The sequence below is a fragment of the Podarcis cretensis genome (assembly GCF_951804945.1).
Source record: "Podarcis cretensis genome assembly, chromosome: 16".
Taxonomy (NCBI): domain Eukaryota; kingdom Metazoa; phylum Chordata; class Lepidosauria; order Squamata; family Lacertidae; genus Podarcis; species Podarcis cretensis.
In genome coordinates, this window is record NC_137186.1 from 5,082,121 (window position 1) to 5,107,450 (window position 25,330).

The window sequence follows — 25,330 nt, forward strand, 5'->3', positions numbered from 1 at the left end:
CCCTTACTACCTCTTTTCCTATCTTGGGCTGCAGCTCCCTCCTTACACAATTTGTTCTGTTATCACCAGGTTGGGCATCACTTTCCGTTTGGGTGAAGGCAGAGGCAAAGTAGGTGTTGAGTATTTCTCACCCAATAGTATTTCTCTGTGTTCCCCACGCAGAGGACCTACCACTTGCTTGTTCTTTCTCTTACTTTGGACATAGCCGAAGAAACCTTTTTTTTATTCTTTTTAACCTCTCTTGCAAGCCTGAGCTCATTCTGAGCTTTAGCCACCCTGACTTTACCCCTTGCAACTTTTGGCTACTTGTGTATACTCCTCCTTTGCAATTTCCCTTTTCTTCCATTTCTTATACATGCCCTTCTTAACTGTCAGCTCATCTGTGAGCTCCTTATGCAGCCACACCGGTCTCCTTAGATGCCTCCCATTTTTCTTTCTTGTTGGTATTGTTTGTATTTTGACCTTACTTGTTTTAGAAGCTCCCATCCTTCTTGGACTCCCTTCGCATTGAGTATTTCTGACCACAGGATCACACCCAGTAACTTATTCGGCTTTTTGAAATTGGCCTCCTTAAAGTCCAGAGTGTGTGTCTGACTACACTTGGTTTTCCCTTGCCTCTGTATCCTGAAACCCAGGAGAACATGATCATTTCCTTCCAGGTTTCCCAGCACTTCCACTACATCAGTCAGTTCCTCCCTATTGGTGAGGACCAGGTCCAAGATAGATGGTCCCCTTGTTGGTTCTTCCACTTTCTGGGAGATGAAATTGGAGGAATTTGTCAGACCTTGCACTCTGGCAGAGTTTGAGTCCCAACAAATATCAGGGAAGTTGAAGTCCCCCACGATTACTATTTCTCTCCTTTGAATGTTTGGTAATCTTCATAGTAGGTTAGGTAAAGGTAAAGGGACCCCTGACCATTAGGTCCAGTCGTGGCCGACTCTGGGGTTGCAGCGCTCATCTCGCTTTATTGGCTGAGGGAGCCGACGTACAGCTTCCGGGTCATGAGACCAGCTTCTGGCGAACCAGAGCAGCGCATGGAAACGCCATTTACCTTTCCGCCGGAGCGGTACCTATTTATCTACTTGCACTTTGACGTGTTTTTGAACTGCTAGGTTGGCAAGAGCAGGGACCGAGCAACGGGAGCTCACCCCGTCGCAGGGATTTGAACCGCTGATCTTCTGATCGGCAAGCCCTAGGCTCTGTGGTTTAACCCACAGCGCCACCCGCATCCCTTTATCATAGCAGGTTAGCTTCTACTTAAACTATTTCAGTTAATATTTGTGTGCTCCAGGCCTTGCCTACATATGGTGGGTGAGGCCAGAAGCCTGTTCTCCTCCTCTCCCCCCCCCCCCAGCCCCCAGTAAAAATGACATTTTTCAAACCTTGGGCAGAAGGCTCCATAAAGGCCCTTCTCCAAACACCAACAATCCTTAGTTACCGCAAGGGTGCCATAGGTAAAAGTGTTGGTTGATTGTACTGCCTTTCCATTCTGCTTTGTGAATACTAGTCACGCAACTGAGATGTGGTGACTGTTGCTTGCCCAAATAGAAAATAATTGGTTTTTTAAAAAAAAGCTTTTTCACCCCACTGCCTTTTGTATACATTCCTGGGCCTCTCATTGTTATTTTCCATGGTTTAAGTTCTCCTGAAATGAACTGAGTAGCCTCCCGCAGAGTAGCTGGTTTTTTTGGAAACATTTGGGCAACCAAGTCTTTTTCTTAGGATGCCTCCTTCATGAATAATCACTCTCTCCTCATAAATCCTTCTTTACTGGACCCGTTTATTGTATGATTCTTGTTAAGCAAAGAGGATATTACCGCACTGTATGAGAATGGAGTAGTCCAAGTTGACAACATGACTAATAATTTGTCATGTAAATAAATTTTAATCCTTCCTACTCTTATGTTTCTGTGAGTCTAAGGCTTTGTAAAAAAATGCTGTTGCCATTTCCCTTGTCCACTAGGGGGTGCCTTTTTATTTTTTGCTTGAAAGTTCCCTAATATTTTTTTCCAGCTCTCTGTACACCCTAAACTAATGTCATCCAGCAGTTTCAGACTATGACTTCCACTAGCCCACCTATGTTCACAGGCCACTGAAAACCAGGAGCCTGGGGGAGGTGAAAGGGTTTTTTTTTTGCCCTCTGTGCCCTTCCTGAGGTCTTTTTTGAAGGCCTATGATTGGCCATGTTCGGACATGGGATACAGGACTAGATGGGCCTTCAGTCTCATCCAGCAGAGCCAGTGTGGTGTAGTGGTTAAGAGCGGTAGTCTCGTAATCTGGGGAACGGGGTTCACGTCTCCGCTCCTCCACATGCAGCTGCTGGGTGACCTTGGGCCAGTCACTTCTCTGAAGTCTCTCAGCCCCACTCACCTCACAGAGTGTTTGTTGTGGGGCAGGAAGGGAAAGGAGAATGTTAGCTGCTTTGAGACTCCTGAAGGGGAGTGAAAGGCGGGATATCAAATCCAAACTCCTCCTCCTCCTCCTCTTCCTCTTCTTTTTCCTCCTCCTTATGCTCTCAATGTCTCCTAGAGCCGAAACAACTGTGCGTATTCCAGAAGCAGGCAGCTATTCGGAGTTTGATTCTCAGGGATGAACGGCGAGCTCTGAGAGGTCACCTGGGGAAGTTTCCCCTCAGCATCCTTGGCTCATTCAAGCTCCCGGGCTGCTTCCAGGCAGCAGGGAGCAAGCTGGACTCTTAGGAGCGCCCTTCCCCTGAACCCTCGGCAGATTGTCTCCTTGCCGTTCATGCCAGCCTCCCGCTTGCCGAAATCTCGACACGCGTCTCTGCATGACGGAGCATGCTTGGCAACCCAGCAGGCTGATGATTCACCCTTTTTCTTGGGAGCGCAGGATGTGCGGGGAGGGAAGAGTGTTCAAGAGTGTGATTGAACCTCTGAGCGCATACTGGAACCTGTCTCAGGCCGCCTTCCAAGGAGAGAGTGCTGGCAGCAAGCTGAACGCAGCTGCGTTCATTGACTGCCCGTGACCAGGGTGGGCGGGCCTGCCCAGTATAATTGGCGGCTACTGAGTGGTAGGGTAAAAGTTATGCAGGTCTTATGGGTGGTGGCTGTGAGAATGCAGGGCAAGGCCTGGCGAAGTCACGTTGAGTCGAGTTAGGAGCTGTGAGGCAGGTGTGTGCGAAGGGCAGCGTGTTTTCCACCCTAAAACCCATTGGCTGTCTGCACAGAGAAAAGCTATGTTCTGTGACCTGTATAATTTATGCAAACTAAGGTTGCGCATGAGAGATATACATATATTTATCTCCTACGTTGCATCATTCAAAAAGAAAAAAAAATCTAAACATGGGCTATAGAAAGCCTACTCAGCCACCCATATTGCTGATTTTCAGCCAGGCAGTGTTCCTGCATGTGTTGAAGCATATCTTTGTAACGATGAGGTCTAGGAACGTGCTTTAAAAAGCCCAACAGATTCTTAGGAAGCTGAATTCCGTGTTTATATGCCACAGGCTTTCTGCATTCATGTGGGATTTCGGTGCATGATACAACTGCCTTATTCCACATGTGTATTGTGAAAACACTGGGAAAGGGGCAGAAACTATAATTTTGAGCCTGACCCTTGAGAAAGCCCTTTCTCCACTTTCCTACCCCCAAAATCCATCTTGAGGAAGAAAGGGGTCCTACTCCTAGGGAAGTCAACATCTTACAGCATTGGGTACCCTGGTATTTTGTATTATTTATTTGCATGTGTTAGAAAGCTATTAACCTATTCCTGTGGGCAACAAATGATCATTTTAGTCATCAAAGAACCTACAATGCAAATTGGAGAATATAATAAATACAATATCAAGTCAGGTAAAAATACAACATCGGCTCCAGTGTTGTGTTCGCTTAATTTCGGGCTGATCTGCCTGTTTAATATTTGATGGTACCTGCTCTCCACCCCACCCACCCACCCACCCCCCACTGCTGCCACCGTCGCTGGTGTGTTCCACCCAGGACTACCTTAGGCCAGGGGTGGCTAACTGGCAGCCAGGATACCTGTCCCCTGGTAGGGCTACCATCAATGTTGTTTTCATGTTGAAAGAAGCAAGAGACTCTGGAATTCTCTTCTGGATAGTGTCGTACATCTTTTTGTGCCCAAGGACGTGTGCTCCATAATTGCAAAGCCCTTATGAAGCAGACTGCTCTCTCCTCCTCACCTCACCCATTCCCTAAAGCAGGGGTGGGTGGCTAACCAGCTGTCCTCCAGATTTTGTTGTAGTACAGCTCCCAGCACCCCTCCCTCTTTGTTGGTCAGCCGAGAAAGATCAGAAATATTTCCTTGAAGCTTGAATTTGTTTTATTCTGAATTGTTTTGTTTCATGTTTTCATGTGTTGTTTGTTTATTAAATTTATATACCGCCCTTCCTCAAAAGATCTCGGGGCAGTTCACAGAATAAAATGCAAGATAAAACACAAGTAGATAATTAAACCAAAACAACAGAACCATAATCCCACCCCCTTCCCACAGTCACATTTAAAAGGCTGTAGAATCTGAATCACCCCAAGCCCCTGGTTGAAGAGGGACATTTTTGCCTGGCGCCTAAAAATAAACAAGGTGCTAGGTGAACCTCCCTGGGGAGGGCATTCCCCAGACAGGGAGCCACTACGAAAAAGGCCTGTTCTTGTTTTGCCACTCTCCAGTCCTCACGAGGAGGCACACGAAGAAGGGCCTCAGGTGAGCAGCGCAGAATCTGGGATGGTTTATATGTAAACCACTTTGAGATTTGTTCTTTAAAATATAGGTATAATAATCATCATCATCACCACCATCATAATAGTAACAAAAATTAAATAATTTATTATTATTATTTCCGGAATGGGAATGGTGCCTAGACAGTCCATTGTGGCAACCGCAACCCATGTTTAAGGTGCCATTAGGTGATTAGCTTATATATCTGAGTTTCTATCACTGAGTTTCCTGAGCCTGGGCCAGATGGATTCGCAGTGAGCTGGGTTGTGTGTCCTGTGTGTGGAAAAGCACTTAAGCTGTTGGCATCTGGCTGAGTCATATCTCTGTTGTGTATGTCCCTCAGTTTACACAAGATCTGAGGAATTTGAAGAATCCGGTTGAGCCCGAGTCCGGTATTGATGCTTCTTGATGCTTCGGGCAACAGTTAGACTGGGGTGACATTGTGATAAGCCAGTTGTTGACCTCACAACTACGTATTGGCTAAATATATTCTTTAGCTGTGATACCTGCATTGCAGGGAGTTGGACTAGATGGCCCTTCGGGTCCCTTCCAACGCTACAATTCTGTACATTTATAGTTACAGTGCTGTTCTCCCTGGACATTTCTATTTCCATATTTCATTCCTACCCTGCCTGCTCTCCATGGAGCCCAGGGTGCCATTTTCTTTCTCACCCCCCCCCCCAAAAGACCCCATTGTTGCAATATCCCTGTGGTGGAAGAGGGAAATAACTGAGGGAGCCAGTGTGGTGTAATTGTTAGTGTCGGACTAGGACCAGGGACACCAGGGATTGAATCCCCAGCTCACTCATTCTCGGGTCTAATCTACCTCACAGGGTTGTTGTGGAGACGAATGAGGAGGGGGAGAAGCAGGTAAACCGCCAAAGATGCATGGAGAAAAAGTTGAGATATACACGGAATAAGTAAGCTAGCTGGCAAATTTGTGGCGCGTTAGGCTATCAATGGCTACTAGCTGTGATGGCTGTACGCTATCTCTGGGGTCCTCAGCAGGATGCCCCTGAGTTCCAGTTTCTGGAAATGGCCAGCAGGGAGAGGTGCTGCTGAGCTTAGATCCTGCTTGTGGGCTTCTCATAGAGCAGAACAGGGTGCTGGGCTAGATGCCCCCCCCCACTCCGTGGCCTGATCCAGTTGCAGGGTTCTCCACCCGGCAAGGTTTATGGCTGGGCAGGGTTCTCCTTGAGCAGCTAGGAACAGAGCTCCTCACGTCTTCCCTTTCTTTCTTCCAGGGACACCTGGAACAGCAACACTTAAAAAAACTCTCGAGGTAAGTTGCGATTGTGTGTGGGGGGGGAGGACAACGCAAGAAGCAAAACAACTGCATTCAAAGCATTGCAGGTGTGGGTTCTGAAAGCTCCACTTTCTTAGAATCAGTTTGCTAACCGTCAGTCGGTCAACACCAGTTTTCTATATGGGTGCCTGTGTGCAGTAGAGGAGTGTTCGGTGCACAGAACATCTTGCCCCCAAATAAGCAGGCATTTTAGGCCAAGGATTCCAAATATTGACTTGGTTTGATGTATTCATGTATCACCACATAAATACAGAGTGGGAGCCCAGTCTTTGCCCTTAGGAATATATTTGCGTGCATTTTCCTGGGGAAAGACACAGTTGTCTGAGTTACAGGTGGGTAGCCATGTTGGTCTGCTGTAGTCGAAACAAAATAAAAAAATTCCTTCCAGTAGCACCTTAGAGACCAACTAAGTTTTTTATTGGTATGAGCTTTCGTGTGCATGCAACCCATCCGTGCCCTCTTCCTGACAGGTTGGGGCTCCCTCCTGCTTTATAACAGCTCTCCAGAGCAGAAAAACATCAGTTGCTGAGCGCACACCTTTCACATCAGACTTGTCTCCTCTCCCCTCTGTGTCTCCTTGCTCTTGCAGCTAAACACATCCTTGCCTATGACCTCTACTCTTTCAGCTCCACCCCCTCAGCTGTCTGAAGGCTCCCTGCTCCCTCAGTTTGTTCATCATGCTGCCCCATTACCCCTAGAAATGCTTCCCAGAACATTTGGGTGCTGCTGTGTATTCCCCCACCCCCTTAAACCTCACATTTTCTTGAAATTCTTGCACAGTCCCTAGTCTCCATGTCTTCCTGCAACTCAAGTACTAAATAGGTATAATTGTGTTTTTGCTATCTCACTCCATTTATCCCTCCCCCATGTGGAATTTTTAGATTCTACCTGCTCCTGTTCTGAAAAAAAAAGCACATTCCTCTCTTGTTTACCCCATCTTAATTTTCCTCCCTTTTCTCTTCTGTATCTGTTGTTTCTGTTGTTATTACAGTTTATATCCTGCACTCCCTCCCGAAGTAGCCGAGAGTGGTGAACACATCAATAATATATTTTAAAATATCATATAAGGTTTTTTTTAAAAAAAAGTTATAAAAACAGTGATCTCAGGGTTGTTGGCAGCAATATCTTTTCAAGCATCAAATGTTAAAAAAATTAACATGAATGATTTCCAATTCCTCCTAAAAGTCAGTAATGAGGGAGAAAGGCACAATTCATCAGGGAGGGCATTCGAAAGCGGAGAATCACTGCTGAGAAGCCCAGTCACGGGTCAGTGCCAGCCAGACAGTCCCCAGTCCTCCTGCCAATAAAGGATCTGTAGGGTACAATCAGTGTCTGGGTTGTAAGCCAGCTGGGGCAGGGATCTGTCCCCTCTTTCTGTTATAAAGCCCCATCACTTTATAAAGTGTATGGATGACTCTAGAACAGATGCTAGAACAGCAAATCATGGAATTGTAGAGGTGGAAGAGACACAAGGATCATCTAGTCCAACCTTCTGCAATGCAGGGGCTCTCTTGTGGGACTCATACCCACAACCCTGAGATTAAGAGTCTCATGCTCCTCCAGCTGAGCTATCTCAAATGTGCCCAACTCCCTTTTCTCTTTCCCTCTGCTTATGCCATGGGTCGGCAACTAGCAAACCTAAGGGCCAAATCAAGCCCCCTGAAGTTTTATCATCTGTTTTCAGCCAGGGATAGTAAGTGTAGAAACATACAGGATGATACTTAAAATCTCACTGAAGCCTGTATTTCACCTCCCCCCTTTTCCTTTTTGCTTCCGATTCCAGTTGCCAGGTGCCTCTGGGCACTCCTCACAGACAATCAAGAAAGGCCACAGGGGTGTGGACTCCACTGGCGAAACCACGTACAAGAAGGTAAGTGCTCTTTTCCACCTCTCTGTGTCTCCGTCTCCCTCTCTCTTCCCTGGAGTGTCTGTTTGTGTGTGCATGTCCCTCCCTCCCCCTCCGCCCCTCCTCCCTCAGCAGATTCCGCCCAGCAGCCTCCAGCACCTGAGTCATCCGGCTGAGCATAAAAGGCTGGAGAAATCCAGGTAAACGTCAAAACTTTGCAAGCAGCTCTTGATGGTCACATGTCGGGAGATCCCAGGGGCTCAAAGGCCGAACCGTCCCACTGCTGCGTCACTGTCCCAGCACAGAGATTTCTCTTAAGCCTTTGGAAAGAAGGTCCTCGACTTTCCCTCCCAGCCCCCAGCCCCCATTTCAGGAGTTTCTCAATTCCCCCTTGCTGTCGGGAGACAGCACTGGCCAGCCAACCTGGGATTTCTTGCTCCTTTTTGAACCCCACTATGGTGGACGTGTATCTCTCTTGCCGGCATGCGGGCTGAACGTGGGACTCTTCGGGACCCAACGTAGTTTGGCGTTGAACAGCTATGCTCCAACTCGCTCTCACCCAGAGCCAATTCCCTGCACCTGGATGAAATGGAGGTTGACACGATCAGTCCGTTCCGACGCCTGTCTTTTTCTGTAAGTTGCAGCCTTCTGGGTGGGGATTGCCGATCTCTTCTGGAATTCAAAACATGTGCAAAAGACTGTGGCGACAGGAAAGGGAGGAACTCGCGAATTGTAGTAGAGAGGAGATACTCCTGGCATTTGGGAAGAGTCATCGCTAGTGCTCCCAACATGGATGAGCTGGAGAGGCCGTTTTTGATTCCCTCATTATTTCAGAGTACTTCCCCCTGACATTTACTCAGAGGCTCTTGAGTTCTGGCACTGAAGATCAGGCTGCAAATATTTATGTTCCTTTTTTCATTTGTGTGCTCTGGAATCTCACCAGGGCAGCTGTGCTCGAGAGAGAGATCCACTTCCTGTTTCCTTTTGATCTGTTGTTTTGCGCGTTTACCGGCACCCTCCTTCCCCCAAGGCGGTGGGGGTTGGCTTCTTCTTGTGTGGCGTTTGCTCTTCTAGCTCCAGTAGCACGCAAACATTGCAACCCCACACGTCTGTTTGTAAATCAAGGTAGGCACTGAAACTTGTAACCAAGAGCGGACGGTCTTTGGTGTGGATTTTCCCCCCTGGGGTCTCCTTCCGTCCTGCCACATATGACCCATCTCCCTAGCTCAGCCTCCTAGTATCAGTCTGTTTATTGGACAGGCATGGGCGATCAGAGCTCTGTGACACAGGCTGTGCCTGTTGCTCGGTTCTGCTTTGCAAAGTGCTTGATAGTACAGGGCAGTTTTATGCTCAGAGTCTTCCAGCACCTCACAAGTCACTGCTTCTTCTGTTTCTTAGCCCAAAGGTACCGAGCGTGGTGCTGTCTGGATGCTGTGGTTTCAGACCGCAACTGCCATCATCCCTGACCATTGATCACACTGGTTGGGGCTCAGGGTAGCTGGGAGTCCCAACCACATTTGGAGGGGCCCCATGCTCGCTACCCATGTCCAAGCCTTTACATATATTGGCTCAGGGATCCTCGACGACAACCCTGTAGAGTGGGTCCAGTTTGCTTTCCTTGTGTTTCAGATTTAGAGAGGCTGAAGTGGAGAGAGTAGGGTTTTAGCTGAGGGAGTCCGTGGCTGTGGAAAGGGCTGTAGCTCAGTGGGTGGAGCATCTGCTTTGCATGCCGAAGGGCCTAGGTTAGCATCTCCAGGCAGGGCTGGGAAAGACACCCTGCCTGAAACCACGAAGAGTTGCTGCTGGTCAGTGCAGACATTACTGAGCTAGATGGACAAGGGCCTTGATATAAGGCAAATTCCTACTACAGTGGTACCTCGAGGTTAAGTACTTCATTCGTTCCGGAGGTCCGTTCTTAACCTGAAACTGTTCTTAACCTGAAGCACCACTTTAGCTAATGGAGCCTCCTGCTGCCGCCACGCCGCCGGAGCACGATTTCTGTTCTCATCCTGAAGCAAAGTTCTTAACCCGAGGTACTATTTCTGGGTTAGCGGAGTCTGTAACCTGAAGCGTATGTAACCCGAGGTACCACTGTAAAACTACTGTAGTCCTTTGTTCAGAACCATGAGGACTAGGATCTTATTTTTAGGTGGAGCATCTGCAGAAGGTCCCAGGTTCAGACCCCAGGGGCATTTGCAGGCAGGGCTGGGGAAGACTCCTTTCCTGCAATCCTAGAGAGCTGCTTCCTATCAGTGGAGACAGTACTGAGCAATATGGACCAAGGGCCCTTCTCAGTATAAGGCAGCTTCTTACGTTCCTATTTAACCTTTTTATTTAAAGATCATCATTTACGTGCATGGAACTTTTTCCACACTGTACAAATAAACAATCTATAATCCAGTGGTATGCCATTATTCCAGCTGCGTGTGCTTGCACTTGGCTAAAGTGGATTGTGGGGGTTAAGAGGTTGCGGCAGAGGCTTTGCAGAAAGGGTGGGCTTTGAGGAGGGGTCTGAAGGTAGCGTCGCACAGGTACTTCTAAAGGCAGTTCCACACACTTTAGAACTAGCTGGGGGAGGACTTCTGACTGCACAGTTAGGCACAATCTCAGCTTGACACCCTTCCTCTGATCCATAAGAAACGCAAGCAGTTCCCTCTGTGGCGTCCGAGGGTCCCACTGTTGAGCCTGTCTCCCTAAGAGTTAGAAACTGGGTGGTGGTGCTTGTTTTAAAAAGCCTTCAGGTTCTCAAGACTTGGCTTTCTTCAGCACACAGTCCTAGATTCTACTCTGGCGTGGTTCAGTAGCAAAGGCTGCTGAGCTTCTTGTTATCTTTTCTCCTCTCCCACCGTACCCGCCTCCCCCCAAAAAATTCTCCAGCAAGGAACAGGACTGGTAAGCAGTCCTAACCTTACAATTATCCCTGTGTTGATGAGTCTCCAAGGTGGAGCTGCCTCCACCTTGGATCTTTATCTCAGCAGATTAAAGAGTGAAGCTGAAGCTTTTTTGTCTGACATTGGAGACGAATGATGGCTGTTGAAGGCAGGTCACAGGGTTTCCTTTCATCCTGGGCTTGGGACGGGCGGAAAAACCCCAGCACCAATTTGGCTGGGATCTTCGAAATCTGATCTTGGCTCTTAGGGAGTTTGCATTGGGATGGGAAGGCGAAAAGGAACAAGGAGCAGGGGATTTCCCCATGAGCAGCTTGTACTGTTGCTAGGAGCCCTGCAAGGAAACTCACACTCTCAAGAACCGTTTGGCACCAGCCTTGCCAATAGGCCCACTTTCCTGGTCTCCTGTGGCGAGCAGGAATCGCCCCTAAGCACCCAGCCTGGAAAACTTCCCCCTTGTTTTCATTTTCTTTTAAGGCGACAAATGTCTAACCTGGGTAAAGTAGGAGTTTGAAAAGGTTTCCAGCCAAGGCAAGAAGTTTTGCCTCCTTCCAACCCCACCTAAAGCAGCAACACTTTTTCCTTGAGTGTTGTCTTGTAGTGGCGCTGCCTGATGACATCATGGGCCTGTAGTTGGTGTGGGGGGGCAAATTGAGCTGCCCTGATAGGCCCCGCGCTCTGCATACCTGCTATGTATGGGGAGGTGAAACCCCCACCAGAGCAGGATGAACCTATTTTCCCAGACCCAGGAACCACCCACAGCTTCTATGTCTTGTCAAGATTCAGCTTTGGTTTATCAGCCTTCCTTCAGCTGCTGCAGAGTCCAAAAATGCCTGTCTGCAGGTACAATCAGATACTATGTTCTGCCTCCACTGTCGGGGCAGGGGGCCTCGAAATGGCAGCTGCTGGGAATTGCAAGTGGGGGAATGCTGCTTTTGTGCTCAGGTTTTTGTGCTGCTTTGGGGGCATCCACTTGGCCCCTGTGAGATCAGGAGGCTGAGCTAGACAAGCCTTCAGCCTGATCCAATGGGGCTCTTCTGAGCCCTACGCAAGGCATAGCGAAACAGAGGAATTCACTATGTTCTGCTTCTACTCGGAGCCAGCAATATGCCTCTGAATGCCTGTTGCTGGGAACCACAAGAGGAGAGAGTTGCTGTTGCGCTCGGGAACAGCTTACTGACTTTCCATCGGGGCATCTGGTTGGCCACTTCAAGAACCGGCTGTTGGGCTCCCTTTGGCCCGATTCAGGTGCAGGCCCCTTCTTGGGTTCTTACGCATTTGTGAAGGATAGCAAACTCTTGCCTTCACCCCCAATAGCTAAGTGGAACCTCCGTCTACAAAGGAAGTCTACCAAGGCTGGATGCTAAGGGCAAAAGGGAGGTGATTTTTCTCCTTTGCAGCTGGCTTGTGCGTTTCCCAGAGGCGCACAGCCTGGCTGGTGTTAGAAATTGCCGAACGAGACGGAACTTGAATCCAGTGAGGCCGTTGTCGGGGTGCGTCCTTCCATCACATTCTCAGACAGGCCCGATAGAAAACAATGAATAATATTGGGCACCGTGCAGCAGGCTTGCCTGGGCGCACCCATTCCCCCAGACAGCCATGTGTTTTGAATAGAGCTGGAGCTTCGTTTTTCTCCTCGGTCCTGCAACATACACAGATTTATCTTGTTTCTCCCTTTTGTGAAATCCTCTGTTTCACAGCATTCAATTCAAAACTGGCTGTTGATTTGTGGTGTTCCACCATTTGCCTCTCCTGTCCCCATCAACGTGCTGCATGCCTCTAACTTAAGACAGGCGTGGGGAGGAACCTTTGGCCCCCGGATGTTGCTGAACTCCCCTCATGATCCCTCACCACTGACCCTACTCGCTGGGACTGATGGGAGCTGCAGTTAAGCAACACACTGACTTAAGGGTTGTTCTTGGTTACAGCCCATAGTCAGTGAGGGGCGAGTTTAGCTATGAGCCTTGATTCAGACAAACTTCACCCCAAGGAAGATAATCTGAAGTCTGCTTAGTATCTCCCATGTTCTGTCTTAAATCTCTCATCAACAACAGGCTTTGGGACTGTTCAGCATTTTCTTTCTATCCCGTCTCCTGCCTTTTGCTTAACGTTCTGCCTGAAGAAGAATTTTGACAACTCGAAAGCTTGCTCACAATTGTTAGTCCATCCAAATAAAATGGTGTTTCCTCTAATAGACCAGCACAGCTACCTAGATCTTTCCTAGCAAATTGCTAGCCCTGGCCAAGAGCTGTCAATTACCTTCTCAAGGGCCTTTTCTTCCACTCCCTTCCCCCTTTTCATCTTTTTTCCTTGTTGGTTTGTTTTTATGTGTGTAAGCCTAATGCCAGGACACCACCACCCTCTCCTTCTCTTGTTAAATATTTGCGAGCCACAGTTGGAGGCGATAATTGTCCAAAAAGCCAGATAAAAGTATAGTACGTAAGCGCTTCTTGCAGACGGAGACGCCTGGAGCCATTTGGAAGATAAGCGGTGATCTGATCTGGGCCTGGCAGTAGCAGATATATATTTACTTGGATTTTGTCTTAAATGCAGCAGCTTTTATGTTTTTTGTGGGGGGATGGGACGGGGACGGTTTGCGTCATGAGGTTCCAGCAGGGTTCCCAAGGCAGATTTATTTTATTTTATATCAAAAGGATGTGTATATTGCTTTTTCTTTTAAGGAAAGCCAAAACGCAGCCATAAAATCTCAATTAAAATACCAGAATGAGCACCTTGAACTTGGCTTAGTAGCTAACTGGCACAGTTCTTTTCAGCATCAGTGTTCTGCATGCATTCTAAGAAGCTCCGCCGAGCAAAAGCCCGTTGCCGTGTTCTGCAGCGGCTGGGCTTCTTTTATTATTTTGCAGATTAACTGCCTATTTAAAAATGCAACAGAAAGTCTTGTGGAACCTTGAAAGACTGATGGATTTATCGCAGCAGAAGCTTCTGCAGGCTGTAGTTGAACTATGAAATTCACTCCCACAGGAGGAAGTGATTGCTTACAGCAGATGCTTTAAAAGAGGATTAGACAAATTCATGGAGGAGGAGAGGGCTATTGAGGGCTGCTAACTGGGATGGCTGTGTTCTTGAAAAACCTACATTGGCTCCCAGTACATTTCCGAGCACAATTCAAAGTGTTGGTGCTAACCTTTAAAGCCCTAAACGGCCTCGGTCCAGTATACCTGAAGGAGCGTCTCCACCCCCATCGTTCTGCCCGGACACTGAGGTCCAGCGCCGAGGGCCTTCTGGTGGTTCCCTCACTGAGAAAAGCCAACTTACAGGGAACCAGGCAGAGGGCCTTCTTAGTAGTGGCACCCGCCCTGTGGAACTCCCTCCCACCAGATGTCAAAGAGAACAACAACTACCAGACTTTTAGAAGACATCTGAAGGCAGCCCTCTTTAGGGAAGCTTTTAATGTTTGATGTATTACGGTATTTTAATATTTTGTTGGAAGCTGCCCAGAGTGGGTAAATAAATAATTGTTGTTATTGTTGTTATTGTTGTTGTTGTTGTTGTTGTTGTTGTTTTCCACAGTTGGGGGCAGCAATCCTTCTGAATACCAGTTGCTGGAAAACACAGCAGGGGAGAGGGCTCTTGTGCTCATATGCTCCTTATGGGTTTCCCACAGGCATCTGGTCTGGTTGACCACTGAGAGAACAGGATGCTGGACTAGATGGGCCATTGGCCTGATCCAGCAGGCTTTTATGTTTTTACCTCATCAGACATAGGTGTTTTCTTCAGTTGGTAGGTAGCTTAAACATCAGTATAGATGGGGAAGGGGAGATGGCAAACTGGTGGGTCACTTGGCACTGAAATGTAAGCAGCACAGCTTGTAATAATTCACTAAGTGCACCTTGACAACAACAATACAGTTGTACCCCGGGTTAAGAACTTAATTCGTTCTGGAGGTCCGTTCTCAACCTGAAACTGTTCTTAACCTGTGACACCACTTTAGCTAATGGGGCCTCCCACTGCCGCACAATTTCAGTTCTCATCCTGAAGCAAAGTTCTTAACCTGAGGTTCTATTTCTGGGTTAGCAGAGTCTGTAACCTGAAGCGTATGTAACCCGAGGTACCATTGTACTTGGTAAGGGTAGGATAGCTCCAACGCAGCCTTTTCCAAGCTGGGCTCTCCAGATGTTTTAGACTGTAGCTGGCACAGCCACATCTTGTGGTCAACTCTAGTTCAGCAGTGTTGTGTGAAGTTCTCATAGGAATAAGACCGCTGAATCAGGCCAGTGACCCCCATCTAGTCCAGCATCCTGTTCTCACAGGAACTTTTTCTTCTTTCCATCTCTGGGCTAGTGGCATCTGTGCTGCTGTTGTCACATACATAAAGAGTCTTTTCTGTTCCTTTGGGATATCAATACCTATAATTCCTAATAAAAAGGTTTCTGTGTTTTTTACAAAAGTTATTTTAAACATGTATTTTCAGTTCATTGTATATAATGTCCCAGAAAGCCTTTATTTCCTTACATGACCACTATATATGATAAAAGGTACAGTGGTACCTTGGTTTACAAACTTAATCCATTCTGGAAGTCTGTTCTTAAACCAAAACCGTTCTTAAAACAAGGCGCACTTTCCCTAATAAGGCCTGCCACCAACAGTGCCCTTCCACCATTCGGATCTGTTCTTGGACCGAAGTAAAGTTCTCAAACCGGGACACTACTTCCGGTTTTGCAGAGTTCGTAAACTGATTCGTTTGTAAACAGGAATGTTCTTAAACCGAGGTACCACTGTACCTTCTTTTCCTCCACAGTTTAACTATCAACAGCCTTATCATCCACAGTTCTCCCTTTCCCATTTTCCTACAGAGGAGTTTTCAACCTTTAAAAAAAAAATGCTTTAATCAGCAGAGTTAGGGTAAAATTTGGAGTTCCCGAAAGTGTGGTGGAATGCTGATGTTCTTCGCTTGCATCCAAAAGAACGTGCTTGGAAGTGTCTTGCAGAATCCCACAAAAGAGACACTAATGCCAGTTCTCTTGTTTCCCCCTCCAGACAACTTCGTCGGCCCTCAAAGGTGCCATCCAGCTTGGGATCACCCACACGGTGGGGAGCCTGAGCACCAAGCCAGAACGAGATGTCCTCATGCAAGACTTCTACGTAGTGGAGAGCATCTTCTTCCCGGGGTAAGTGTTTTTACATTTTCCGGTTGTCCCCCTCTTGAGTGCAGGCAGCAGGCGGGGCGTAGGAGAAGGGGGTCCAGCGACACTTTTTTAAAATGGCAAAACCAGTAGAAATAAAAGAGGCACCGGGCTGTGAGCCCTGGGAGAGTGCGTGGTTGCCACACAAAAACTCCCAGCTTCAACCTCCGGCATCTCAGGGAGCAGGTTCCAGGACACACGTTGCTTGTCTCAAGACCCAGGAAACAGAGGATGCTACCTAATACCGAGTCAGACCACTAGTTGGACTAGCTTAGTATTGTCCACACTGACTGGTAGCAGCTCTCCTGAGTAGCTGGCAGGTGACATCCCCAGCCGTAGCTGGAGATGCCGGGGACTGAACTTGGGGAGCCACCAGTGATCTTACCACTGACTTTTCCTCTAAAAATAAAGTAAGATTCTAGTCCTCATGGTTTGGGATAAAAGAATGCTTTAAACAGGAAGCTGGTTGAGTCAGGCCATTGATCCATCTAACTCAGTGTAGTCTACACCGACTGGCAGCAACACTCCAGGGTTTCCCGAGGGGATTCCCCCCACCCCGCCGCAGATGCCATGGGGATTGAGGCAGGTACTCTACCACTCAACCACAGCCCTTTCCATAAAATATGCCCCTTCCCTGAAAGTTGCTGGTAGTCAGGGTATTGGACACAGTGGGCCAATGGTCTGTCCCAGTATAAGACCCCAGCTGACTAGGTAGCTCAGAATTTGAGGCTGTGGACAAAACATTAAGGCACAGGGGCCTTGAGCCTCCAAGGGAGCTTGCAGTTATCCAGATGTTTTGGGCTTCCACCTCTCATTAGTTTATTTGCAGCATTTGAATCTCACCCCATTTCATAGCATTTTCTGGGCTGCTTACCATAAATGCCTTTTAACAAATCCATTGGAACACAATATAAGAAACAAACCATTTTAAAAGGGGGATTCAAAAACACAACAGAGTTAAAGAAAAGGGGTCCCAGGCCCAGTGTGACCTATCATCAAAGATGATGGGCATTAGAGTCTAGGAGTGTCTGGGGGGATGCAAGTTTCCCACCCCACTGGAAGAAGAAGAGCCCCACTTTTGGGGGGTCACCACTGTTTTTACTTTGTGACGCACAGAGGCTAAGGGACACCATTTCTCCAGAGCTCAGCAGTCTTCAACAAAACTCTTGCAAGGAACCCTGATGGCCTCCCTGGAAAGTTTACTAGCGGTTCCACATGAATGACAGACTGGTGTCCCTGCGGCAAATTCTTGGGGGCACATCTTTAGCTCACACAGGGGTGAAGGCAAGGCTCAGCGGGCCAGTGTGGGCCAACGATGCTCCTTAGGGCTTCCCAGAACCCTCTGCTCTGTGTACCAGTTTCATAGCAGAGCCACAGATACAGACTCACTGATACGGAAAGTGACCGTGCAGGTAGAAGGTTTGAGAACTAGCCGCTTTTAGCAGATGGCGGCAACTCAGAAAGAGCGTGGTTCTCATTTGCCTCTGTCCTCTCAATCTCCAGTGAAGGCAGCAACCTCACCCCGGCCCATCACTACAACGATTTCCGCTTCAAAACCTACGCTCCTGTCGCCTTCCGCTATTTCCGTGAACTGTTTGGGATCCGGCCAGATGACTACCTGGTGAGTGGAGGCAGGTGCCTGTTTTTAAAAAAATTCCCCATCTTCTCTCCAGACAGAGATGAGTTGCGACGGGGTGGAGTGGGTAGACTTCAGTCTGATTTCTGTACTTAAAACGGGCAGAACAGAGGTTCCTCTGGTGGGGTGATAAAGATCAGTCTCTGTACACTTTGAGCGGCATTGAGCAGGAACAAGCAGCTCCCTGAGCGATGGGGGCTGGCTTGGAGAAAGAGCGCCACTGGAATGTCTTTCGGTTGCCTTTCGTTCTTGTGGGGCTGTAACTCAGCCTTGCGTGTAAAAACTCTCAGGTTTTAATCCCTAGCATCTCTGGGTGGGGCTGGGGGTGCCCCTTGTCTGAAACTATGGCATTGTGTCCAGAGAGGCAAGGCTAGAAGCCTGTGAGAATGTCCTCCTCCATTTCTTCTGTTGCCTCCTCTCCCCGCAGTGCTCCCTTTGCAGTGAGCCCCTCATCGAGCTCTCCAACTCCGGAGCCAGCGGCTCCATCTTCTACGTCTCCAGCGACGACGAGTTCATCATCAAAACAGTTCAGCACAAAGAGGCAGAGTTCTTGCAGAAGCTGCTGCCGGGTTACTACATGGTGAGTCAGCCGGGAGGAAGAGCTGGTCAACTTGGGATGCGACAGAACAATCCGATGTTGTCTCTCTGGTTTTTTGTTTTTAAAGCAGCATACGATGAATGAGAGGTTTTATTAAATATAATGATGCTTAAACTACTCTTCATTCTGGGAGGGGTGACTTTTTGTTCCTATCCAGCTCTGAACTTGTTGTTATCGTTATTTCCCTTTGACTTTGCAATGAGAACTTTGGCTTTTTTCCCCTCCCCGCCCCCACTATTGCAGAACTTGAACCAGAACCCCCGGACCCTCCTCCCCAAGTTCTACGGCCTGTACTGTGTGCAAGCTGGCGGCAAGAACATCCGGATTGTGGTGATGAACAACCTGCTGCCCCGCTCAGTGCGTATGCACCAGAAGTATGACCTGAAAGGCTCCACCTACAAGCGCCGGGCTTCCCAGAAGGAGCGGGAGAAGGTCTTCCCCACCTACAAGGACCTGGATTTCATGCAGGACATTGCCGACGGCCTCTTCCTGGACGCTGACATGTACAGCGCCTTGTGCAAGACTCTGCAGAGAGACTGCTTGGTACGTGGGAGGAGGAAGGTTGTTTCCACCCAAGGCTCGGGGGTCACCAGGCAGCTTCTGCTCACACTGAGTTGCTGCAGCTGGGGTCTCTGAGCCAGGTGTGGAGCTTGCAAATGTAAAGAGAGTACTGTGGAACCTCAGTTTTCAAGCGTCTCTGGAGCTGAACGATTCAGAAACTGAATGCCGAAAACCCGGAAGTAATTGCTTCCATTTTTGAACATGCCTTGGAAGTCGAACGGCTTCCGCTGTGTGTTTTTCCATTTTTTCAATGGATTTTGCTGACCGCCCATTGATCCTCGGTTTTCAAATGTTTCAGAAGTCGAATAGTCTTCCAGAATGGATTATGTTAGAAAACTGAGGTTCCACTGTACTAAAAAAAATGGCTAGGAACAAACAACATAGCACAGACTCCCCTTTGCTAGCTCAGGGGAAGGAAATTTGATGCTTGGCAAATCTAGCTGGATTCTAGCTCCCATGGAGAGGGGTGGGCCACAAGTTCCCCATACCTCAATCTAGTTAGATCCTGGTTTTTAGAACATACTGGCGGCATTGTTACCTGTGTGCTTTTGATATTTCAGGTTTTGCAGAGCTTCAAAATCATGGACTACAGCTTGCTTGTGGCAGTCCACAACCTCGACCTGGCTCAGCGGGAGCGCGCCGTGGCGGATGGGGCGGCCGTGGCAGACACGCGGCGGCCAGCCCCCCAGAAGGCCCTGTACTCCACAGCGATGGAGGCCATCCAAGGGGAAGCCCGGCGAGGCGGCACCATTGAAACGGATGACCAGTAAGTCTCTGGCCACTTTGGAACGGGGCTGCCCAGCCAACCAGGCGAGAAGCAAGATCTGAGTCCCTTCAAGAAGATCCTGGTTTTGTTGCCTTCACTGAATTATGCAGATGAAGGACATCTGCATATTTAGCTTTGTGCAACATTTCATGCTGATGGGAAAAGTGGGCTGTAGCTGTCCTAGAGAGCAGGTTGGAGCTCTAAATTTCAGGGGGCTTGCGGGGTTTGGCATCATTTCAACCACTAGCCTTTGAAATGGGGGCCCCGGAAAGTTCACCTGCTACAGTCTTCACTTTTCCTCCTATATCTGTTATCTCCAAGGAAGCTGCCCTATGCCAGATCAGTTATGTTTCAGAAGCAGGTCTCTGAAGCTAAATGGCTCTGAATTCAGAAGAGGTGCATGCAATCCCCATAAGATTTAGATGCTTGGATTGATAATTCTAACCTATAGGAGGCATGACCGGGGGGGGGGGGCAGACAGATGCTAGGGGGAGAGGTGCTAACCTCTGTCCTCTGTGTTGTCTTGTGAAGTCCAGGGCTTGGATCCTGTGAGCTGCTCCTTCCCCTCGGAGGCTCCTTAGATCAGCCGTTAAACCAGCCCAACTCAGTGCATTTCCAGCTGCTTTGGGGGTTTCCGGGAGTCGTTCATCTCAAATGACCGGAGGGAGCAGCGGGTTGGGGAAGACCTTGTGACAGCTGAGCAGCGGTTATCTCGGCCTCAGACCTCACAAAGCCTTTTGTTCAAGAGCTTTCCAAATGCCTCTCCCCAAAACTGTTGACCTGGCTGTTCTCATGCTGTGAGCCAGTCCTTTCCCCGCTTTGTGTGTGGGCATTTGGCCAAGTGGCAAGCCAGGCCCAACTGTTGCTAGTGGGCTCTGCGTGGGGCTGAACCACAGGGGTGGGAGCAGTGGGTGAAAATGCCTTTTGGCTGGGCTCGGGCACCTTCTGAGACTCGACTCTTTTTTCTTTTTCTCTCGCCCAGAATGGGAGGGATCCCGGCCCGGAACGCCAAGGGGGAGAGGCTGCTTCTCTACGTGGGGATCATCGACGTGCTGCAATCTTACAGGTGAGGAGTCTCCAACTTTGTATCATGATGGCTTTGCTCGGCTTCCACAATTGCAGGCAGCATTGCTTCTGAATACCAGTTGCTGGAAACTCCTGGAAGTGATTGTTGTGCTGGAATACTCCTTGGGGGTTTCCCACAGGCATCTGGATGCTGGACTAGATGGGCCATTGGCCTGATCCAGCAGGTCTCTTCTTATGTTCCTGCCACTTCAGCCATTGCCAACCTGGGGCCCTCCAGAGGTTTCTGGAGTACAACTCCCATCATCCCTGACCAGCACAGATGGCAAAAGCTGAAGGCCAAATGCAGCCCTTTGGGCTTCTCTGCCCAGCCCTTAAGACTCACCCAACAAAGGAACTCTTCCCCTTGAGAACTGTGATCGTGCCTCTCGCTTGGCTGGTTGGGGAGAGGTGCCTTTGTGTGTGTAAAGGTTTTCGGCATCTGCATAGGCTGGCCTCAACCAGAGCCAGGGCTTTCTCAGCTGTGGCTCCCATCTGGTGGAACGCTCTGCCACAAGAGACTAGGGCCCTGCGGGGCTTGACATCTTTCTGCAGGGCCTGCAAGACGGAGCTGTTCCACCCGGCCTTTGGCCAGGGCACAGCCTGACTCCCTCCTTTGGCAATCTTCACAGAACTCTAGCCCAATGGTTGCCATCAATTTGATTTGAATTAATTTTATAATGAAATGATTTTAGAATGTTGTATTATTTTATTGTTGTTATCCGCACTGAGCCCGGCTTCAGCTGGGGAGGGCGGGATATAAATAAAAAATTATTATTATTATTATTATTATTATTATTATTATTATTATTATTGTACAAAGACCGGCCCATTGTCCCTCCTGCTCTGACCTCTGGCCCCACTCACCACTGGTGTGTGTGCCCTCACCCCCAAAGTCTTGCCATGCAGAAAAAAATATCCCTTGGGTTGACAAATAGTTCCCTACCTCTGATGTGGCTAACCGCTGGCTCTCCAGATGTGGCTAGACTCCCAATTCCCATCCAGAAGTTAGAGGACCCCTCTGAAAGGGACAGGTCTTGGCCTTCCCTAAGGGCTGGGCTTTTCTGCGTTGGGATTTTATCTCAAGTCCATGGAAAACTGCTGCCTTGCATTCCCCCAGATACAAAACTTACTGTGGTTGTGAGGAGATGCAGAGGCAATCAGTTCAGCAGGCCAAAGGCCAACAGTTAAAGCCGTCAGAGGCGAGCCCAAAGAGGTGCAGGGCTGCCTTTGCCGCCTAAGAAATGGCGACGGGCAAGCGATGAATCTCCTGTTCGCTGGAAGTAATTAAGACTGACGAAGCAGGCTAAGCGGGCAAGCCCTCGCAAATTAGGCTGCACATCAGGTTGAGTTGTTGTGCCGAGGGAAGTGTACAGGAAGTGATAACGTGGGGTGGAAGGCAGGCGAGAGGAAAGGGAGCAGGCAGTGGCTTGCTCTGGCCAGGAATTTTCTCAGCGTATTGCATGGTTAGCAAAGTGTTTCTGTGGCGTCAAGGCAACAAACCACTCAGTGGTGAGTTGCAGCCAGTTAAACTTCAGAGTGAGGAATGTGTGCATGTGTTTGCAGGAAAAAACCACAAAAGTAGAAATCGGCCTGCTTTGTGTTTGAGATTCGAGGCTAACCAGACATGCTTAGAATCAGCCATTTTACTTATTAAGAATTGGGGGAATAGCAAAACCAGGGGATCCAGGAGCAGGCAAGGTAATCCTCCTGGCGAGGCCTAGAGCGTCCCTCTGGAAGGAAGCTGAATTTGGGAGGCTTGTATTACAGGCAAGATGGATGGCAGGCCAGTGGACAAAACATGGGGTTAGGAAGAGTGAAAGGTTGCTTTGTCTCCTCTTCTCTCCCTCCAAAAAAATGCACTGATTTTAAAATCTGTGAGGCTAACTTGTCCCCACCTTTCAAAATCTTCCTTACTAGGTTCATTAAGAAGTTGGAGCACTCGTGGAAAGCCCTTGTTCATGATGGGGTGAGCAGCCAAAACCCACTGCTTCTTGCTGTTCTGTCTTGTCTGGGAAGTGCTGGGTGGTGACGATTATTTGCTTTTCGTTTGAAGAGGGAGGAAAGGGGGGTGTAAAGGAGAGAGGAGAGAATGCTATCCCCCCCCCCGCTTTTGTATGTCATTTTGGGCTGTCATTTCTTTGGGGGGTGGGGGGAAACCAGAGCCTGCAGATACAAGGATCCAGTCATTTTGTGGTGTTTTTTATTTGTTAGCGGCCTTGGGTTTCTTCCTAGAACTAGATGGTGTAATAGTTTGTTGTTGTTTTCAGTAAATAGAATGAAGCTTTTGGGGTGAACTCTCCTTAATGCTTTGGGGTGGTTTCTCCAGAGAAGCCCACCTGACACCAAACATCTTTTTGGGCACCAGTTTTTGACTTCTTTTCTGGCGTACAATGGGCCCTTTTGTTATGAATTATCAGTTTCTGGTCAGTTTTTTTTTTCTGGCCATGTATTGCATAGATGTCAGCTTTTGAGGTGGCTTTTTTGTACTATGTGGGCAAATTGTTGCTGGTTTTATTCCGATTTAAATTTTGTTGCCTTGGTTGATTTTTTTGTTTTCTTTAAAGTCCCTCACACCTGCTTTCATCCTTGTTTACTTGATGTGACTCTTTGCCTCTTCATTGCTGTTTCGCAGGACACGGTTTCGGTTCACCGCCCCAGTTTTTACGCGGAAAGGTTCCAGCGGTTCATGTGTAACGTTGTCTTCAAGAAAATCCCTTGTAAGTTACTTAGGTTCACTGGTCACAAACGTGCCCTGTTCTGGGTGGGTAGAGCTCTAGCAGGCTTTTCTGGGCCCCCTCTGAAAATAGCATGACAATTCTGCTGCGTCGGTGCTTTGGAAGGATTCCCACCGGACCCAAAGTAAACCCTGCCATACTGGATGGTACATGATCTAAGCAGTTCTTAGCCCAGGCCATGGGACATTTGCCTCTCCAGATGTTTGCATCATCATTCCTATTATTTTTATTTTTATTATTACTTTCTGCCCTTCCAAAGGAGCCCAGGGAGACAAACATCAAAAAGTTAGAGCAGTACAAATTAAAAAGAATTGCAGAGTTAGACAATAAGAAACCATTGGAGCTTCTAAAAAACCTTGACAAGCAATAGCCATGCTGGCTGATGGGAGTCCAACAGCGCCCAGAAGGCCGCAGGTGATCGAGAAGCCATTGAAAGCTCTCGGTTTGGCTTTTTGGTTGGGATGTTTAGGGAGAGAGGCTGAAGCTCAGTCACAGTGCCAGGCTTTGCCTGTCGATGGCCCCTGGGTTGACTATCCAGCCTATCTGGTTAAAGCTGCCTGGCTTGAGGACCTCCAAAAGCTGCTGCCTGTTTGAGCACGTGACACTGGTGACGATGAACCAGTGGGCTGACTTTGGAACAAGGCAGCTCCTGCAGCCCCGGCTTCAGAGCCAGTGATCAGGCCCCACACCTTGAGGTGAAGGTGCAGGCCCAACACCTTATCTGTTTCATTTATTTCTTGCATTTCTATGCCACCTTTTTTCTCTTAAGGAGCTCAAAGTGGCACTCGTGGTTCTCCCCTTCCTCGCTTAGTCCACACAAAAGCCCTTTGAGAGGACTGAGAGGCAGTGACTGGTCCCCAAGGTCACACCTAGGCAGCTTCCTGGCTTGAGTGGGGATGTGTACCGTGCTCAGCAAACCCCCAAAAAGAGAGCATCAAGACCTTGGGAAACCACTAAACTACAGTATGTTGGGCATTTCAGTTCCATTTTCCTCCCCAGTGGTCCTAACTTGGTTATTTCTGAGTCGCAGCTACTTAAAAGGCTTTCTATTTCAAGTGATTTGAGTATCCTTCCACCCCCCCCCAATATATTTTGTGTTTGTTAAGCCTTGTGCCTTGCTTAATAGGCAAGGCAAAGGCTGCCAATAAGGCTGCATCTGGTATACACGTCTGTGGTTTCTCTTTCCCTTTCCAAGTTAAATCTTCCCCTTCGAAAAAGAGCCGGTCTGGTGCAGGACCTCCCCGGCGGCCAGGCCAGGGTGGCGCCCCATCCCAGGTGCAAGGGCTGTGCGAGGCAAAAGCGCAGTTCACGATGGAGGCGGAAGTCGAGCAAGGTTGGTGGCTCCCCAGAGGTTGGGGGGGGGGGAATGGGGAGGACGAGGAGGCATGTCAGGACCAAGGCCTTCCTGCCTGTCCCAGCCTGACAAGCCGCGGCGACACCCAGAGTTGTCTTCATCGGTTCCTCGGCTGCAGCATTCCATGCTTCAGGAGGGGAGGTTTCATGCTCCTTGCATGAGAACCCTCCGCACAGACAGGGGAAAGACTTGCTGGGGGGGGGGCAGACTCTTTTGTTCAGATGCTTTCATGCCCCTTCCGTGCGTAATGGCTTGGCCCAGTGGTGGATTTAGCCAGGGGTGGGGCTTCTCTTTGTCTCTGTAAGCATGATGCGGTTCAAACTACAGTGGTGCCTCGCAAGACGAAATTAATCCGTTCCGTGAGGCTCTTCGTATAGCGGTTTTTTTGTCTTGCGAAGCAAGCCCATTGTCAGCTTAGCGGATTAGCGCTATTAGCGGTTTAGCGGCTTTTAGCAGATCAGCTGATAAGCGGCTTATCAGCGGATCAGCTGATAAGCGGCTTAGGGCTTAGGAAAAGGGGAAAAATAGGGGAAAAACCCCACAGGAACTCGCAAGACATTTTCGTCTTGCGAAGCAAGCCCATAGGGAAATTCGTTTTGCGAAGCGCCTCCAAAACGGAAAACCCTTTCGTCTAGCGGGTTTTCCGTCTTGCAAGGTGTTCGTCTTGCGGGGCACCACTGTAGTCTGGGATGGAGTGGGGTAGGGCAGAGACCCAGAGGAAGTGGATAGAGCGTTT

General features: G+C 48.7%; 1 protein-coding gene across 13 annotated transcripts in view; it reads left to right on the forward strand.

The window, feature by feature from the left end:
• Positions 1 to 25,330, forward strand: part of PIP5K1A (phosphatidylinositol-4-phosphate 5-kinase type 1 alpha) — a 46,118-nt gene that overhangs the window by 11,242 nt on the left and 9,546 nt on the right. For 11 of the 13 annotated variants that reach the window (XR_013834033.1, XR_013834034.1, XM_079958065.1 and 8 more), the window contains 11 exons: positions 5,937 to 5,974; positions 7,782 to 7,868; positions 15,734 to 15,864; positions 17,383 to 17,500; positions 17,943 to 18,095; positions 18,357 to 18,656; positions 19,235 to 19,440; positions 20,423 to 20,506; positions 22,423 to 22,471; positions 23,138 to 23,222; positions 24,436 to 24,573. Coding sequence is in view for 11 of the 13 variants with exons in the window: in XM_079958065.1 (XP_079814191.1) it covers positions 5,937 to 5,974; positions 7,782 to 7,868; positions 15,734 to 15,864; positions 17,383 to 17,500; positions 17,943 to 18,095; positions 18,357 to 18,656; positions 19,235 to 19,440; positions 20,423 to 20,506; positions 22,423 to 22,471; positions 23,138 to 23,222; positions 24,436 to 24,573 (1,389 nt within the window). In the remaining 2 variants the exon portion in view is untranslated. Of the gene's footprint in view, positions 1 to 5,035; positions 5,085 to 5,936; positions 5,975 to 7,781; positions 7,869 to 7,986; positions 8,478 to 15,733; positions 15,865 to 17,382; positions 17,501 to 17,942; positions 18,096 to 18,356; positions 18,657 to 19,234; positions 19,441 to 20,422; positions 20,507 to 22,422; positions 22,472 to 23,137; positions 23,223 to 24,435; positions 24,574 to 25,330 lie in introns of those variants that run through there. The other 2 variants (XM_079958057.1, XM_079958059.1) reach the window with 2 other exon arrangements.